The sequence below is a fragment of the Bufo gargarizans genome, chromosome 6 (assembly GCF_014858855.1).
Source record: "Bufo gargarizans isolate SCDJY-AF-19 chromosome 6, ASM1485885v1, whole genome shotgun sequence".
Classification (NCBI taxonomy): Eukaryota; Metazoa; Chordata; class Amphibia; order Anura; family Bufonidae; genus Bufo; species Bufo gargarizans.
In genome coordinates, this window is record NC_058085.1 from 348,868,639 (window position 1) to 348,885,635 (window position 16,997).

Consider the following 16,997-nt stretch of genomic DNA (forward strand, 5'->3'; position numbering starts at 1 on the left):
GATCACCCCTCTGTCATTGATCACCCCTCTGAAAGGCTCCATTCAGACGTCCATATGTTTTTTACGGATCCACGGATACATAGATCGGAACCGCAAAACACATACGGACGTCTGAATGGAGCCTTACATGGGGGTAATCAATGACAGGGGGGTGATCAGGGAGTGTATATGGGGTGATCACCCCCCTGTCATTGATCACCCCCCTGTAAGGCTCCATTCAGACGTCCGTATGCGTTTTGCGGATCCGATCCATGGATGCGTGGATCCGTAAAACACATGCAGACGTCTGAATGGAGCCTTACAGGGGGGTGATCAATGACAGGGGGGTGATCAATGACAGGGGGGTGATCAATGACAGGGGGTGATCAGGGAGTGTATATGAGGTGATCACCCCCCTGTCACTGATCACCCCCCTGTAAGGCTCCATTCAGACGTCCGTATGCGTTTTGCGGATCCGATCCATGGATGCGTGGATCCGTAAAACACATGCAGACGTCTGAATGGAGACTTACAGGGGGGTGATCATCCCATATAGACTCCCTGATCACCCCCCTGTAAGGCTCCATTCAGACGTCCGTATGTGTTTTGCGGATCTGATCCATGTATCCGTGGATCCGTAAAAATCATACGGACGTCTGAATGGAGCCTTACAGGGGGGTGATCAATGACAGGGGGTGATCAGGAAGTCTATATGGGTGATCACACCCCAGTCATTGATCACCCCCCTGTAAGGCTCCATTCAGACGTCCGTATGTGTTTTGCGGATCCGATCCATGTATCCGTGGATCCGTAAAAATCATACGGACGTCTGAATGGAGCCTTACAGGGGGGTGATCAATGACGGAGGTGATCAGGGAGTCTATATGGGTGATCACTCCTCTGTCATTGATCACCCCCCTGTAAGGCTCCATTCAGACGTCCGAATGTGTTTTGCGGATCCGATCCATGTATCAGTGGATCTGTAAAAATCATACGGACGTCTGATTGGAGCCTTACAGGGGGGTGATCAATGACAGGGAAGTGATCAGGAAGTCTATATGCGTGATCACCCCCTTGTCATTGATCACCCCCCTGTAAGGCTCCATTCAGACGTCCGTATGCGTTTTGCGGATCCGATCCATGTATCCGTGGATCCGTAAAAATCATACGGACCTCTGAATGGAGCCTTACAGGGGGGTGATCAATGACAGGGGGGTAATCAATGACAGGGGGGTGATCAGGGAGTCTATATGGGCTTATCAGTGGTTTATAAAGGGTTAATAAGTGACAGGGGGGGTGTAGTGTAGTGTAGTGGTGTTTGGTGCTACTTTACAGAGCTACCTGTGTCCTCTGGTGGTCGATCCTAACAAAAGGGACCACCAGAGGACCAGGTAGCAGGTATATTAGACACTGTTATCAAAACAGCGTCTAATATACCTGTTAGGGGTTAAAAAAATCACATCTCCAGCCTGCCAGCGAGCAATCGCCGCTGGCAGGCTGGAGATCCACTCGCTTACCTTCCGTTCCTGTGAGCGCGCGCGCCTGCGTGCGCGCGTTCACAGGAAATCTCGGCTCACGCGAGATGACGCCTATTGGCGTTAGCGTAGCCTGGGAGAGCCGCCGCAATGACGCCTTTCGGCGTTAGCGCGGCGGCAAGTGGTTAAATGCTTCCTCCAGCAATACAGGTCCTATCACGCCGGTCTTAATAAATCAGGGCCTTAGTATTTGGATGCAAAAAGTTATGTCCCATGTTATATTTTCTAGCTAATATGGTTGTTCCATTTAATCCTGATGCAGCTGGTATGGTAAAAATAATGCAAACATTTATTACTGAAATGCCCATCTTTCCTTGGTACTCACCAGATAATGTAAATGAAGATGGCTGACTCCTTCCTGTAGTTCGTTTTGTTTGATGATATAATCCACCTTCACTTCTTGCTGCCCATCACATGGGAGGATAGCACCCGGAGGATGGATCTTAATAAAGCTGCTAATATCAGAATTAAAAGGTGATAATTCCAGGCGTGCAAACACATTGCTGGGAACTTTAGAGTCAGACTGATCAGGAGGTGTGTAGTCGGTTTGGTTTACAGTTGCCTGGAAGAAAAGTGATAAAATTGTTAAACGGATCTCTAGACATTCCTCCAGATCCAGCTCTTAGTTTCCTTAAGAAACAAAGTTTGCCTTATCATTCTTTTTTGGATTGGCTTATCTATATTTTTACCAGTTAAAAGCAGATTCTTAAAAATATTATCTTTACATTAAAAAAAAAAATATATTCAATTATTACATTTTTCTGATTATTAATTCTATTTCCTGCACATGTTTGGGGGCAGCTACCTTTGTATTACTGCAGCTTCATGGACATGACTTCTATAGGTGGGGATGGCGGACATGCTTTGTGGCAGAGGCCATTATGCAGGGAGGGGAGGAGGTAAGCCAAGACCTTGACCTGTTCTAAATGGTGAATCCTGTGTTATTTGCCTTCACCTTTATAATTGTTACATTTAAAAATAATAAAGAAAATCTGCCTGTGATGATAATGAAGTGACTGTTGAGAAGTGATCTCTACAGAATGTGTCAGCATATTATTGAGGCTTTGTAGCCAATTTCAGGATTTTATTTTACAAAATATAGATGAAAACATGGAAAACACAACACAATACAATACATTTATTTTAAAGGTCATCAGTGAGCGCGGCAGTGAAATATGGAAAATATGGAAGACAAGAGACGATAAGGAATGAATAGTATTAGATAAAACAAAGGAAGGAGGGAGTAGCATTTTCTGTTCTCATGATGTAGCTGTTTTCATTGTAAGTTTTTGTTAAAGGGGTTCTGCACTTTGTTTAAACAGATGATCTATCCTCTGGATAGATCATCAGCTTCTGATCGGTGGGGGTCCGACACCTGGGACCCCCACCGATCAGCTGTTTGAGAAGGCCTCGGCGCTCCAGTAGCGCTGCGGCCTTCTCGCTGTTTACCGCAGGCCCAGTGAAGTCACGACTAGTATCACTGGCCTGGGCAGGGCTAAGCTCCATTCAAGTGAACAGAGCTTAGCCCTGCCCAGGCCAGCGATACTAGTCGTGACGTCAGTGGGCCTGCGGTAAACAATAAGAAGGCCGCGGCACTGCTGAAGCGCCGCTGCCTTCTCAAACAGCTGATCGGCGGGGGTCCCGAGTGTCGGACCCCCGCCGATCAGAAGCTGATGATCTATCCAAAGGATAGATCATCAGTTTAAACAAAGTGCAGAACCCCTTTAATATAGAGACTTGTATTTACTTGATGGGTCACTGGTAGATGGATATTTACTTTATTGCTTAAGCAAAGAAATAGAAATAAATGAAACAACTGGTACATACTGTGAAGGATACTCTGCCCTTCCAGCCAATAGTATTGTCTATATTGAAGGAAGCTATTCCATCCGGGCCTGTCACCAGGGTTTTGACAATTGTGTCAGGTTTAGAGTTACAAGTGAGGTGGACTTGTTTTCCTGGGATTACGGTGTCACTGGCATCCGATACTTTAACCTATATATTGAATGATAGAGGTGGTAAGCAGCAAATTGTTCACAACATTGATAGTGGACGATGTGTTGATGAGATCACTTGAGTAAAGATGTGATGTAGTGTAAGTCACCTGGATTCTCATTGGGATTCCTGGCTTATAAGTGGTGTCGGAGCCAAAAATATAGACTTTAACATTTTCATCTAAGATTCTGGTGTCAGTTGTTGTTGATAACTCAATTCCTATATGAAGAAGGAACATTCATTAGTTATAACAAAAAAACAGGCAGAAGACTTCTCAAGATGTTTACAATGGCAAGATGGACCATAGGGCAAGCAAAATGTTAATTGCAATCAAACCATCATTTTAAAGGGCTTCAAAAAAATACGCCTGTATGTATATCTATTTAGGGCTTTTAGCTATTATAAAATAAGGTTCCATCCTCATCTCCTGGTCTAGCATAACCAGCTTGGTCATGAATAACATTATTGGCAATTTATTTGAGTGGACTACAGCAGTGGTCCCCAACCTTTTTTGCTCCAAGGACCAGTTTCATGCAAGACAATTTTCCCAGGGACCTGGTGGGGTGTGGGGGGGTTCTGGGCTGGGATTTAGGTGGTGGGAGGGTCTTAGGGGGGCGCTGGTCGGCGCTGACTGATTCACGTGCATAACAAAACACAAGGTGCAAAATAAAATATATAACACTATATAACGATTACATCTATTACATTGATATCTCCCTGCCTTTATTTCAAGCTGACATGGTAACTATATCTGAATTGTCTGCACAAAACTGACTAGGGTCTAGTGGCCACTGGTCTCTGCTGTACTGGTCTCTTCTGCACTGGTCTTTGCTGCACTGGGCTCTGCTGCACTGGGCTCTGCTGCACTGGTTTCTTCTGCACTGGGCTCTGCTGCACTGGGCTCTGCTGCACTGGGCTCTGCTGCACTGGACTCTGCTGCACTGGGCTCTGCTGCACTGGACTCTGCTGCACTGGGCTCTGCTGCACTGGGCTCTGCTGCACTGGACTCTGCTGCACTGGACTCTGCTGCACTGGGCTCTGTTGCACTGGGCTCTGTTGCACTGGGCTCTGCTGCACTGGGCTCTGCTGCACTGCTGATATTTTCAAGGTGACATGGAAGAGGAACTGCAGGTCATTCTCTTGCTCACTCCCTCAGATACTAGCTGAAACTGGATGCCGACAACCCCCCTCCCCCCTCGGGCCGTCATGTTTATTTCCATTGGTGGGGCAGTGGGACCTAACCAATTCCTCCCTCCCAAGCCCTTTTCAGCATTTTTATTGGTGGGGCAGTGGGACCTAACCCCCTTTTAAAGCATTTTCATTGGTGGCAGTGGCTGGCCGGCATCACAGTTGGACGCAAGGAACACGCATGCATGTGCCTGGCGTCTCCGCTCCTTTGTATTGCCGTGGCCCGGCAAACAATCTTCCAGGGCCAGGTTCTGGGCCGCGGCCCGGCGTTTGGGGACCGCTGGATTGCAGTACATGTAATACTACAATTCACCAGACAAGCTCTCTGTTATTTAAAGAGAAAAATATCTATCACCTATCCACAGGTGATGAGACCCTCCGCTGATCCCAAAAGCATGGGGTTGCCAAGTCCTCTCTCTGAATGAAGTGATAGTGCGCATGTCCCTCCACTTTATATACCCAGCATACATAACTTGTTCCTTTAGTAGAATAGCATAGGTGCTGAATGAATCTCCGTGTGATAAAAAAAGACATCACAATCTTTTGATTTAAAAAAAATCTTTTGATAAAAAAAGGGGTTGTAGCCAGTTAAAAAATTAATGGGGATTTGTCACCAGTTTTCTGCTGCTAGGTTCTAACAGCTCCAGCACATGCCAATGAGTCCCTATAGTTTATAACCATATGAATCAGCGGCAGATGGGTGGGACAATTCAGAAGCTCATGAATATCAGGACTTGTTCGGTATGCACTCGAGCTGTTTAGTGGAAGATTTTATCAAAACAACTGGGTCAATCAAACAAAGTGACCCAGAATTTCGCTATGGAGACCTGTGACTATTTGCCCTTAGTTAGGACACCATAAAACTGGTGATTGATTCCCTTTAAAGAAAGCACCTTTGTGATCACCCGTTGCTCTTATTTTTATATTTACCAGATCCCCAGTGGTCTCTATTTCCCGGTCCAGGCTGTTTCAATAAGAATTTCTAGCTCAGCCAATCACTGGCCGCAGCAGAGACCTCCCTCAAGCAGTGACTGGCTGAGCAGGTATTTCCTGCATGTTGATATAGGACCAGGAAGTAGAGACCAGCAGAGATATGGAAGCATCGGCAGGATATTGCACAGTTGCTTATAGCTTCTTTATTTTTTAATCTACTCTAAGTCCAAAATATTTTCCCTTCTGGATGAAGTGGTGGACTCTGCACCTTTTGGAGAACTGATGGCTTGTGCCGAGCCGAGGTGAAGAGTCCCAAGCCATAATTTTTTTGCCAAAAAGGCTGTACCTGCTCTGCACAAATATGTAGAACAGAAGGTGGGACAGTCCTTGAGCCTGTCGGTTTCTGCCAAAGTGCACAGCAGCTCCGACGTGTGGAGTTGTAACTACGGTCAGGGACATTGCATGTCCTTTACGGCCCACTGGGTGAATGTGGTTCCTGCACAGCCACACCAGCAACTTGGCCAGGTGTTGCCGCTTCTAACTCCACATTCTCACGCCGCTGGTCCTGCTACAATGTCCGCCTCTGCCTCCTCATCCTCCACCGTGTCCTCAGCCTCCACTGCAGGGACAATTCCCAGTGCTCCTCCAGCATACCACATGTGCAGGGCACGGCAGTGTCACGCTGTTTTGCACCTCGCTTGCCTGGGCGAATGGAGTTACACAGGGGAGAAACTGCTTCGTGTCCTTCATCAAGAAATCGAATCCTGGCTTTCTCCGCAAAAACTCAAAATCGGAAACATGGTGACCGACAACGGGAAGAACATTGTGTCGGCGCTGCATCAAGAAGGGCTGAGCCATGCGCCCTGCATGGCACACATGTTCAATCTGGTTGTCAAGCGGTTCGTGAAGTCTTCCACCCATCTGCAAGACATCCTAAAAATGGCCAGGAAACTTTGCATGCACTTCAGCCACTCGTACACCGCAAAACACACCCTCCTTGAGCTGCAGAGGCAGAACGGCATCCCCTAACATAGGCTGATATGCGATGCTTCCACCCGTTCGAATTCTACCCTCCATATGTTGGACCGACTGTACGAACAGAGAAAGGCCACAAATGATTTCCTGAAGATCCAAGCCGACAGGAGTACTCCCCTGTGTAACTTCGATGTCAGCCAGTGGCAGCTCATGCATGACACCTGCCGTTTGCTCAGGCTCTTTGAGGAGGCCACGTTATTTGTCAGTCGCCAGGACTATGGGATGAACAATGTTATTCCACTGCTTCATGTACTGGAACAGATGCTGGTAAATCTGGATGGTCAGGGGACTGGAGATGTGGCGCTTAGATCTCACGGCCACGTAAGCCCTGTGGGGGCTGAACAGGAGGAGGAGGAGGACATTAGAGCACAAGCAATGTATAGCGAAATGGGTGGTGTTTCTACACAGGGGACAGGAGATGAGGAGCAGGAGCAGTCAGAGGAACTACAGGGCAATGAGGAAGAAGAGGCAGAGGACTCAGACACACTGTGGCAGTATGCAGTGGAGATGGAGGCAGGGAGTCCCTCCAAGTCACTTGCGCAAATGGCCCGCTGCATGCTCACTTGCTTGGGTAGTGACAGCTGAATTGTCACCATTCGGCAGCGGGATTACTGTCACAACCAGACAGCTGAGAAGCTCTGACAGAGGCCTTTCAGAACCTCCTCCTTGAATTTCTGTGTTGTGGTATTCAGCTCCTCCTCTCGTCAGCCTCTCTCAGCTGTCATGTGTTAATTGCTTCCCTTTAAATGCCTCCCCAGAATGCTTTTCTGGGCGGCTTATATTACTTCCTGGAGTGTGTGTGCACGCTGATCTGTCCTCCTGTTTGCTTCAAAGCTAAGTGTACCTTTATCTGTTAATATCTGTTTGCTGGATCCCAGGTGACCCTGACTCCCTCCGTGTCTTGTGTAGGGAGCCGGTGGTCGTGTCCCCTCACTATTGTAGGGTGCTCAGGGCTTTATAGTCAAGGTTCGTGGATATGCAAACCTCCACCATTCGGATCTTTGCATAGGCTGAGCAGCCAGGGAAAGTGCCAGGTCTTCTGCAGGGGTCTCCCTTGGTTCCTTAGTTTTTGGATCCAGCGAGTCGTTTATACATGTTGCTTTGCCTTGTTACCTGTACACATTCCGTGACATTATAAGCCGCCAAAACCGTCTTAAGCATGGATCCGGTTTCACTTTTGGCTGAACGCTTCCAGGGTCTTTCATTGGAGGTAGCTGACCTCCGTAAGACTTTTTCTCAGCTTCAAGTGACCGGTTCAGCTTGCGTTCATGGAGCTTGTTCTGAGCCTAAGATCTCGCTCCCGGATACGTTCTCCGGGGGTAGTGAGAATTTTGTGCGTTTTAGAGAGGCTTGCAAACTCCATTTTCGCCTTCTTCCCCATTCTTCTGGTGATGAGGAACGGAGGGTGGGGATCATTATATCGCTGCTCAGGGGTAACGCTCAGTCCTGGGCCTTTTCGCTGCCGGAGGGGGCACGGCCCCTCCGTTCAGTGGATGAATTCTTTTTAGCCCTGGGTCAGATATATGATGATCCGGATCGTATTGCTCTGGCGGAGTCTAGACTACGTCTCCTATGCCAGGGTAAACAATCCGCAGAAATATACTGCTCAGAATTTCGGAGTTGGGCAGCTGATACTGGTTGGAATGATGCTGCACTCCGAAGTCAATTTTGCCATGGTCTTTCAGAGGGATTGAAAGATGCATTTGCCTTTCATGAAAGGCCTATTTCTTTGGACTCTGCTATGTCTCAGGCCGTTCGTATTGACAGGCGTCTTAGAGAGAGAGGAGAGATCTCTCCTTCCTGTCATACTCGGTCCCAGGACTGTGCAGCGGTCCCATTCTCTGCGCAGGGGTCTCAGTCGCTGTCAGCCCCTTCTGAGCAGGAGCCCATGCAGCTGGGGTTGATTGCTTCTGACAATAGAAGATTCAGCCCGCATGGGAGGGTTTGTTTTTGTTGTGGAGGTATTAATCATTTGGCAAATATTTGTCCCTCTAGGAGATTCAGGCAGTTCTCTGGGTATAATAAAGAAACAAAGAGGAAAAAATCTTTGAAAAATGTTCCGTCTGTTACTATTGGCAGGATTGAGGCGGAGATTGAAGATTTTCCGTTTGCTTGTAGTTCCCGTTTTGTCCTGCCGGCTAGGGTGGCGCTAGAGAGCAAGAACATTTTTTGTGAGATTTTTGTGGATAGTGGAGCAGCGGTCAATCTCATTGATAATCACTTTGCGATAACTCATGGTTTCCAGGTGTGCGCTTTGAGAAAGGATATTCCTGTGTTTGCTATCGATTCCGCTCCACTTTCTCAGAAGTCATTAAAGGGCATAGTTCACAATATCCGTTTAATTGTGAGTGATGCTCATGTTGAGGATGTGTCATGTTTCGTCCTTAGCGGTTTGCCGACTCCTCTAGTGTTGGGGCTACCCTGGCTCACTAAACATAACCCCACCATTGATTGGCAAGCAAGGCAAATAAATGGTTGGAGTGACTTTTGCAGAGAGAATTGCCTCACGACATCTGTTTCTGAGGTTGCTACTAAGACTGTACCATCTTTTCTCTCTGAATTTTCGGATGTCTTCTCTGAGAGTGGAGTTCAGGATTTGCCCCCGCACAGGGAGTACGATTGCCCTATTAATCTCATCCCAGACGCCAAGCTGCCTAAATCTCGTTTATACAATCTTTCCCAACCTGAGAGGATCGCTATGCGTGCTTATATCTCTGAGAGTCTGAGAAAGGGACACATACGACCCTCAAAGTCACCTGTTGCCGCTGGTTTTTTCTTTGTTAAGAAAAAAGATGGTTCTTTAAGACCTTGTCTGGATTTCAGGGAGCTGAACAATATCACAATTCGTGACCCTTATCCGCTTCCTCTGATCCCGGACCTATTTAACCAGGTTGTTGGGGCTAAAGTCTTTTCCAAATTAGATTTAAGAGGGGCATACAACCTGGTCAGGGTCAGAGAAGGGGACGAATGGAAGACGGCCTTCAATACCCCTGAGGGCCATTTTGAGAATTTGGTTATGCCTTTTGGTTTGATGAATGCCCCAGCCGTTTTTCAGCATTTCGTGAACAGCATTTTTTATCATTTGATGGGAAAATTTGTATTGGTGTATTTGGATGACATTTTGATTTTTTCTCCCGATTTCAAAACTCATAAGGAACATTTACGTCAGGTCTTGCTCATCCTGCGGGAGAATAAATTATATGCGAAACTGGAAAAATGTGTGTTTGCGGTTCCAGAAATTCAATTTCTGGGGTTTCTTCTCTCCGCTTCTGGTTTTCGCATGGACCCCGAGAAGGTCCGCGCTGTGCTTGAGTGGGAGCTTCCTGAGAATCAAAAGGCGCTGATGCGTTTTTTGGGCTTTGCCAATTATTACAGGAAGTTCATTTTGAATTATTCTTCTATTGTTAAACCACTCACTGATATGACCAGAAAGGGGGTAGATTTTTCTTCTTGGTCAGTAGAGGCGCGTAAGGCTTTTTCTGATATCAAGGAGAGTTTTGCTTCCGCTCCCATCTTGGTGCAACCTGATGTTTCGTTACCCTTCATAGTTGAGGTTGATGCTTCTGAGGTGGGTGTGGGGGCGGTCTTGTCTCAGGGTTCCTCTCCTGCCAATTGGCGACCGTGTGCCTTTTTCTCAAGAAAACTCTCCTCCGCAGAGAGAAATTACGATGTGGGAGATAGGGAATTGTTGGCCATCAAGTTGGCTTTTGAGGAATGGCGCCATTGGCTAGAGGGAGCCAGACACCCTATTACCGTATTTACTGACCATAAAAATCTGGCCTACTTGGAGTCAGCCAAGCGTCTGAACCCGAGACAGGCCAGATGGTCGTTGTTCTTTTCTAGGTTTAATTTTGTTGTCACGTTCCGCCCTGGAGTTAAGAATGTGAAGGCAGATGCCCTGTCACGTTGTTTTCCGGGAGGCGGGAATTTTGAAGACCCGGGTCCCATTTTGGCTGAAGGTGTGGTGGTCTCTGCTCTTTTTCCTGAATTGGAGGCAGAGGTGCAGGCAGCCCAGTCAGAGGCTCCTGATCTTTGTCCTCCTGGGAGGTTGTTTGTGCCTCTCGCTTTAAGACACAAGATTTTTAAAGAACACCACGATACGGTCCTTGCTGGGCACCCGGGGGTAAGAGCCACACTGGATCTCATCGCTCGGAGATTCTGGTGGCCTGCGCTTCGTAAGTCGGTTGAGGGTTTTGTGGCAGCCTGCGAGACTTGCGCTCGTGCCAAAGTCCCTCATTCACGGCCATCAGGTCCTCTCCTTCCCTTACCCATTCCTTCCCGTCCTTGGACACATCTGTCCATGGACTTTATCACGGACCTGCCTCGTTCCTCGGGGAAGACTGTGATTCTGGTGGTGGTGGACCGTTTTAGCAAAATGGTGCATTTCATCCCTTTTCCTGGTTTGCCCAATGCTAAGACGCTGGCGCAGGCATTTGTTGATCACATTGTCAAATTGCACGGTATTCCTTCAGACATAGTCTCTGATAGGGGCACGCAGTTTGTTTCCAGATTCTGGAAGGCTTTCTGTTCTCGCTTGGGGGTTCGGTTGTCATTCTCTTCTGCTTTCCACCCGCAGTCGAATGGCCAGACAGAGCGCGTCAATCAGAATCTGGAGACATATCTGCGTTGTTTTGTGGCGGAGAATCAAGAGGATTGGTGTTCTTTTTTGTCCCTTGCTGAGTTTGCTTTAAATAACCGTCGTCAGGAGTCCTCTGATAAGTCACCATTTTTTGGTGCATATGGGTTTCATCCACAGTTTGGGACTTTCTCGGGAGAGGGGTCTTCTGGTTTACCTGATGAGGACAGATTCTCCTCGTCTTTGTCATCTATTTGGCAAAAGATTCAAGATAATCTAAAGAGCATGAGTGAGAGATATAAGCGTGTGGCTGATAAGAGACGTGTGCTTGGTCCGGACCTGAATGTTGGTGATCTGGTGTGGTTGTCTACCAAGAATATCAAATTGAAGGTTCCCTCCTGGAAGTTGGGTCCTAGGTTTATTGGGCCTTACAAAATCCTGTCTGTCATCAATCCTGTTGCATACCGTCTTGATCTTCCTCAGACTTGGAAGATCCATAATGTTTTTCATAAGTCCTTATTGAAACCTTATGTTCAACCCATTGTACCCTTCGCCTTTGCCTCCTCCTCCGATTATGGTTGATGGGAATCTTGAATTTCAGGTATCTAGGATTGTGGATTCTCGTCTTGTCCGCGGTTCTCTTCAGTACCTTGTTCAGTGGGAGGGGTATGGTCCTGAGGAGAGGATGTGGGTCCCAGTGACGGACATTAAGGCCTCTCGTCTCATCAGGGCTTTCCATAGGTCCCATCCTGAGAAGGTGGGTTCTGAGTGTCCGGAGTCCACTCGTAGAGGGAGGGGTACTGTCACAACCAGACAGCTGAGAAGCTCTGACAGAGGCCTTTCAGAACCTCCTCCTTGAATTTCTGTGTTGTGGTATTCAGCTCCTCCTCTCGTCAGCCTCTCTCAGCTGTCATGTGTTAATTGCTTCCCTTTAAATACCTCCCCAGAATGCTTTTCTGGGCGGCTTATATTACTTCCTGGAGTGTGTGTGCACGCTGATCTGTCCTCCTGTTTGCTTCAAAGCTAAGTGTACCTTTAACTGTTAATATCTGTTTGCTGGATCCCAGGTGACCCTGACTCCCTCCGTGTCTTGTGTAGGGAGCCGGTCGTGTCCCCTCACTATTGTAGGGTGCTCAGGGCTTTATAGTCAAGGTTCGTGGATATGCAAACCTCCACCATTCGGATCTTTGCATAGGCTGAGCAGCCAGGGAAAGTGCCAGGTCTTCTGCAGGGGTCTCCCTTGGTTCCTTAGTTTTTGGATCCAGCGAGTCGTTTATACATGTTGCTTTGCCTTGTTACCTGTACACATTCCGTGACAATTACTTCTGGCTCTCCACCTTGTTGGACCTTGCTACCGTTCCTAAATGGGGGCCTTTTTTACACCCGCTGAGAGGGAGGACAAACTGAACTACTATAGAGACATCCTATGTAGTATGTTGGCGGCTGCCTATCTGCGCCATCGTCCATCCTTTCACAGGGCTGACCAGGGGTGCCCTCTGTGCTCACATTTCACAGCCATGGCTGCTGGGGAGGGGTGGGGTGGTAGGAGCAGTACCAACTCCATCAGCAGCAGCCTGAGTCTAGAGTCGCTGATGAGCAGCTTTCTTCACCCGCCTAGTGAAGAAACTACTTACCAGCAGAAGCATCTAGACCTGGAGCAGAACCTGAACCAGCAGGTGGTGGCATACTTGGAGTTCACCCTGCCAGCCATCAATGAAGAACTGCTGGACTACTGGGCAGCCAAACTAGATTTGTGGCCACAACTGGCCGAGTTTGCCCTGGAAAAGCTGTCCTGCCCGGCCAGTAGTGTGGCATCAGAGCACGTGTTTAGTGCGGCGGGGGCCATAGTTACCCCAAGAAGAACTCGCCTGTCTGCTTAAAATATGGAGAGACTGACCTTTGTCAAGATTAATAAGGCGTGTATCAGCTAGTATTTCCACCCACCAATTCCTGATGCATCAGTCTAGATCAGGCATGCTGTTGCAAAACTACAACTCCCATAATTCCCTGACAGCCTACAGCTTTCATCCTACAGAAGGGCATCGTGGGAGTTGTAGTTTTACAACAGCTGGAGGGCCGCAGGTTGAGAATGCCTGGTCTGGATCATCCATGGTGCCACACCAACACTTTGACAAAAGAGACCGGTTTCTTCTGGCTACTATTCTGATGCTGCCACCCACCTGATGCCACACATCTGATGCCAATTGCTCCTTCTGTCACCCACCATCTTCAGAGTTCACTGTTATTGCCACCCACCTTCACACTATGTCACCTTGCCACTCTGTGGCCTCCTGATGCTGCTGCCACCTCCACACTATGTCACCTTGCCACTCTGTGGCCTGCTGATGCTGCTGCCACCTCCACTCTATGTCACCTTGTCACTCTGTGGCCTCCTCATGCTGCTGCTACCTCCACACTATGTCACCTTGCCACTCTGTTGCTTCCTCATGCTGCTGCCACGTCCAGACTCTGTCATTGTGCCACTCTGTGGCCTCCTCATAGTGCTGCCACCTCCAGACTCTGTCATTGTGCCACTCTGTAGTCTGCTCATGCTGCTGCCACCTCCACACTATTTCACCTTGCCACTCTGTAGCCTCCTGATGCAGCTGCCACTTCCAGACTCTGACATTATGCCACTCTGCGGCCTCCTCATGCTGCTGTCACCTCCAGACTCTGTCATTGTGCCACTCTGTAGTCTGCTCATGCTGCTGCCACCTCCACACTATGTCACCTTGCCACTCTTTGGCCTCCTGATGCTGCTGCCACCTCCATACTCTGACATTGTGCCACTCTACGGCCTCCTCATGCTGCTGTCACCTCCAGACTCTGTCATTGTGCCACTCTGTAGTCTGCTTATGCTACTGCCACCTCCACATTCTGTAATTGTGCCACTCTGCGGTCTCCTCATGCTGCTGCCACCTCCAGACTCTGTTGTTGTGGCACTCTGTGGTCTGCTCATGCTGTTGTCACCTCCACACTATGTCACCTAATGCTGCCGCCACTTCCAGACTCTGTCATTGTGCCACTCTGTGGCCTCCTCATGCTGCAGCCACCTCCAGACTCTGTCATTGTGCTACTCTGTGGTCTGCTCATGCCGCTGCCACCTTCAAGCTCTGTAACTGTGCCACTCTGTGGCCTCTTCATGCTGCAACCACTTCTAGACTGTGTTATTGTGCCACTCTGCAGCCTCCTCATGCTGCAGCCACTTCCAGACTGTGTTATTGTGCCACTCTGTGGTCTGCTCATGCTGCTGCCACCTCCACATTCTGTAATTGTGCCACTCTGCGACCTACTAATGCTGCTGCCACCTCCAGACTCTGTTATTTGCCACTCTGTGGCCTCCTAATGCTGCCGCCACCTCCAGTCTCTGTCTTTATACCACTTTGTGGTCTCCTCATGCTGCTGCCACCTCCAGACTCTGTCATTGTACCACTCTGTGGTCTTATCATATTGCTGCCACCTCCACACTCTGTCATTGTGCCACTTTGTGGCCTTCTGATGCTATCACCACCTACAGACTCTGTCATTGGGCCACTCTGTGTGTCTCCTCATGCTGCTGCCACTTCCACACTGTCATTGTGCCACTCTGTGGCCTCCTCATGCTGCTTTTACCTCACCACTATGTCATAGGGCCACTCTGTGGACTTCTCATGCTGTTCCCACCCTCCCCACTTCATGATGGCCACTATTTTGCCTTTCGGACTGGCTGACATCATAATTTATTTTACCTTTCTTCTGATCTGTCAGAAGGAAGGAAAAATGAGACGCACAATGGATCCTGTCTGTGTAGCAGCTGTAAGGCCTGTATGTTCCTATCAAAATTGGCTTGTGATTTGGTAGCCAAAAGCAGGAGTGGATACAAAACACAGAAGACATGCAAAGATTTCATTCACGTGTCATCTCTGTTTTGGATCCACTCCTGGTTTTTTTTTGGCATTAGCAATACTGATGGATTACTGACCAAATGCTGACCGAGTGAAGGCAGATGCACCACAGACAGGATCCGTTTTTTGTGGGTTATTGTTCTGACGGATCAAAGGAAGGGCAAAATAATCAGTGACGTCAACACAAACTTACTGCTGACACTCCACTCTGTCGGGGGCCTCTACTTGTATAAGCGTTTAATATAACAGGTTCTGTAGACATCAACATTGAATCCGCTGACGACGGTGTAAAAGGAGTGCACTTCTTCTTGGTGCTAACAATAACCTGTAAGGTTGGGTTCACACTTGAGTTATTTGGTCAGTTTTGGCCCCGTGACTACCCAAATAAGTGAAGTGTGCTGTGATTCTCAGAGCGACGTCTGTCATCTGCATGTCATATGGACTCACTGTTTTATTTCACTACCAAAGCAGACTCCCTATGCGTGTTACTGAAAGGCACAGTGTTCTACACCACTATAGAGGCTCTCTGCAGCCAGGAAATAGCCGTTTTTTTAAATGCAATTAGCCACGAATAAATTCAGATCGAACTAAGTTTTTTTTTAAAAAAATGGCGAACCGGTGAACAGTGGCGTGCCCGGGGGTGGGGGGGGGGGGCTCACTAGTCTGCAGGAGGAGGGGGAGAGAAGCGCTGTGAGTGCTGTACAGTACTTACCCATCCTCCTGCTCGCTCTTCTCAGGGCCCGCGCTGCTGTGTCCAGGCTGCCTCAGGATGTACAGAGCCACTCTGACCTGACGCTGCAGGAGGTCAGCTGATCTCAGTGCAGCGCGGGCCCTGAGAAGACAGCCAGAACAGGAAGAGTGGTGACAGGAGAGGTAAGATACTTTATTATTTTACAGTCTGATATGGAGGTCTAATGGTGGTCTGGAGTGGTCTATGGGGGGTCTGGAGGTCTGACTGGGGCGATCCGGAGGTTTCACAGGGGGGTTTGGAGGTCTGACTGGGGGGGTCAGGAGGTCTGACTGTGGGGGTCTGGAGGTCTGACTGGGGAGTCTGATTTGGGGTCTGGAGGTCAAATGGTGGTCTGATTTGGGGTCTGGAGGTCAAATGGGGGTCTGATTTGGGGTCTGGAGGTCTAATGGGGTCTGATTTGGGGTCTGGGGGTCTGAATGGGGTGTCTGGAGGTCTAATGGGGGTCTGATTGGGGATCTGGAGGTCTGACTGGGGGGTCTGGAGGTCTAATGGGGGTCTGATTGGGGTCTGGAGGTCTGACTGGGCGGTCTGGAGGTCTAATAGGGGTCTGATCGGGGGTCTGGAGGTCTGACTGGGGGGTCTAGAGGTCTTCTGTTGGTCAGATATGGGTACCTGGAGGTCTAATGGGGTCTGGAGGTCTAGTGGGAGTCTGGAGGTCTGATATGGGGGTCCGGTCTGAGGTTTATGGGGGTCTGGTCTGAGGTCTAATATGTGGGTCTGGAGGTCTGATATTGGGGTCTGGAGGTCTAATGGGGGTCTTATATGGGGGTCTTATCTGAGGTCTGATATTGGTCGGGGTCTTACATAGAGGTCTAATGGAGGTCTGATCTGAGGTATAAAACTGTGGTCTTATATGGGGTCTGACATAGAGGTCTAAAGGGGGTTTGGTCTGAGATGGGGGATCTCATTTAAGGTTTTATATGGGGGTCTGATCTGAAAGGAAGGGGGGGGGGTTGTACTAGCACACAATATAAAGGGGTGTGTGGTACCACCTGTTTCTGCAGGAACGTATTGGGGAGCACAGTGGACACAGTATTGGGAATGGCAGGATGGGGAAGCTGGGAGGATGATGGAAAAGTAGGAAAGTAAGATGTCTGTTAAACTCTGCAGAGAGGGGGCGC

At 48.7% G+C, this 16,997-nt stretch overlaps 1 protein-coding gene across 4 annotated transcripts in view; it reads right to left on the reverse strand.

Moving 5' to 3' along the window:
• LOC122940139 (alpha-2-macroglobulin-like) overlaps positions 1–16,997 on the reverse strand; it is a 196,390-nt gene that overhangs the window by 151,244 nt on the left and 28,149 nt on the right. For all 4 annotated transcript variants that reach the window (XM_044296528.1, XM_044296526.1, XM_044296529.1 and 1 more), the window contains exons 10-12: positions 3,619–3,728; positions 3,342–3,509; positions 1,840–2,076 (exon numbers count right to left, since the gene is read on the reverse strand). In XM_044296528.1, the coding sequence (XP_044152463.1) occupies positions 1,840–2,076; positions 3,342–3,509; positions 3,619–3,728 (515 nt within the window). The remainder of the gene's footprint in view (positions 1–1,839; positions 2,077–3,341; positions 3,510–3,618; positions 3,729–16,997) is intronic.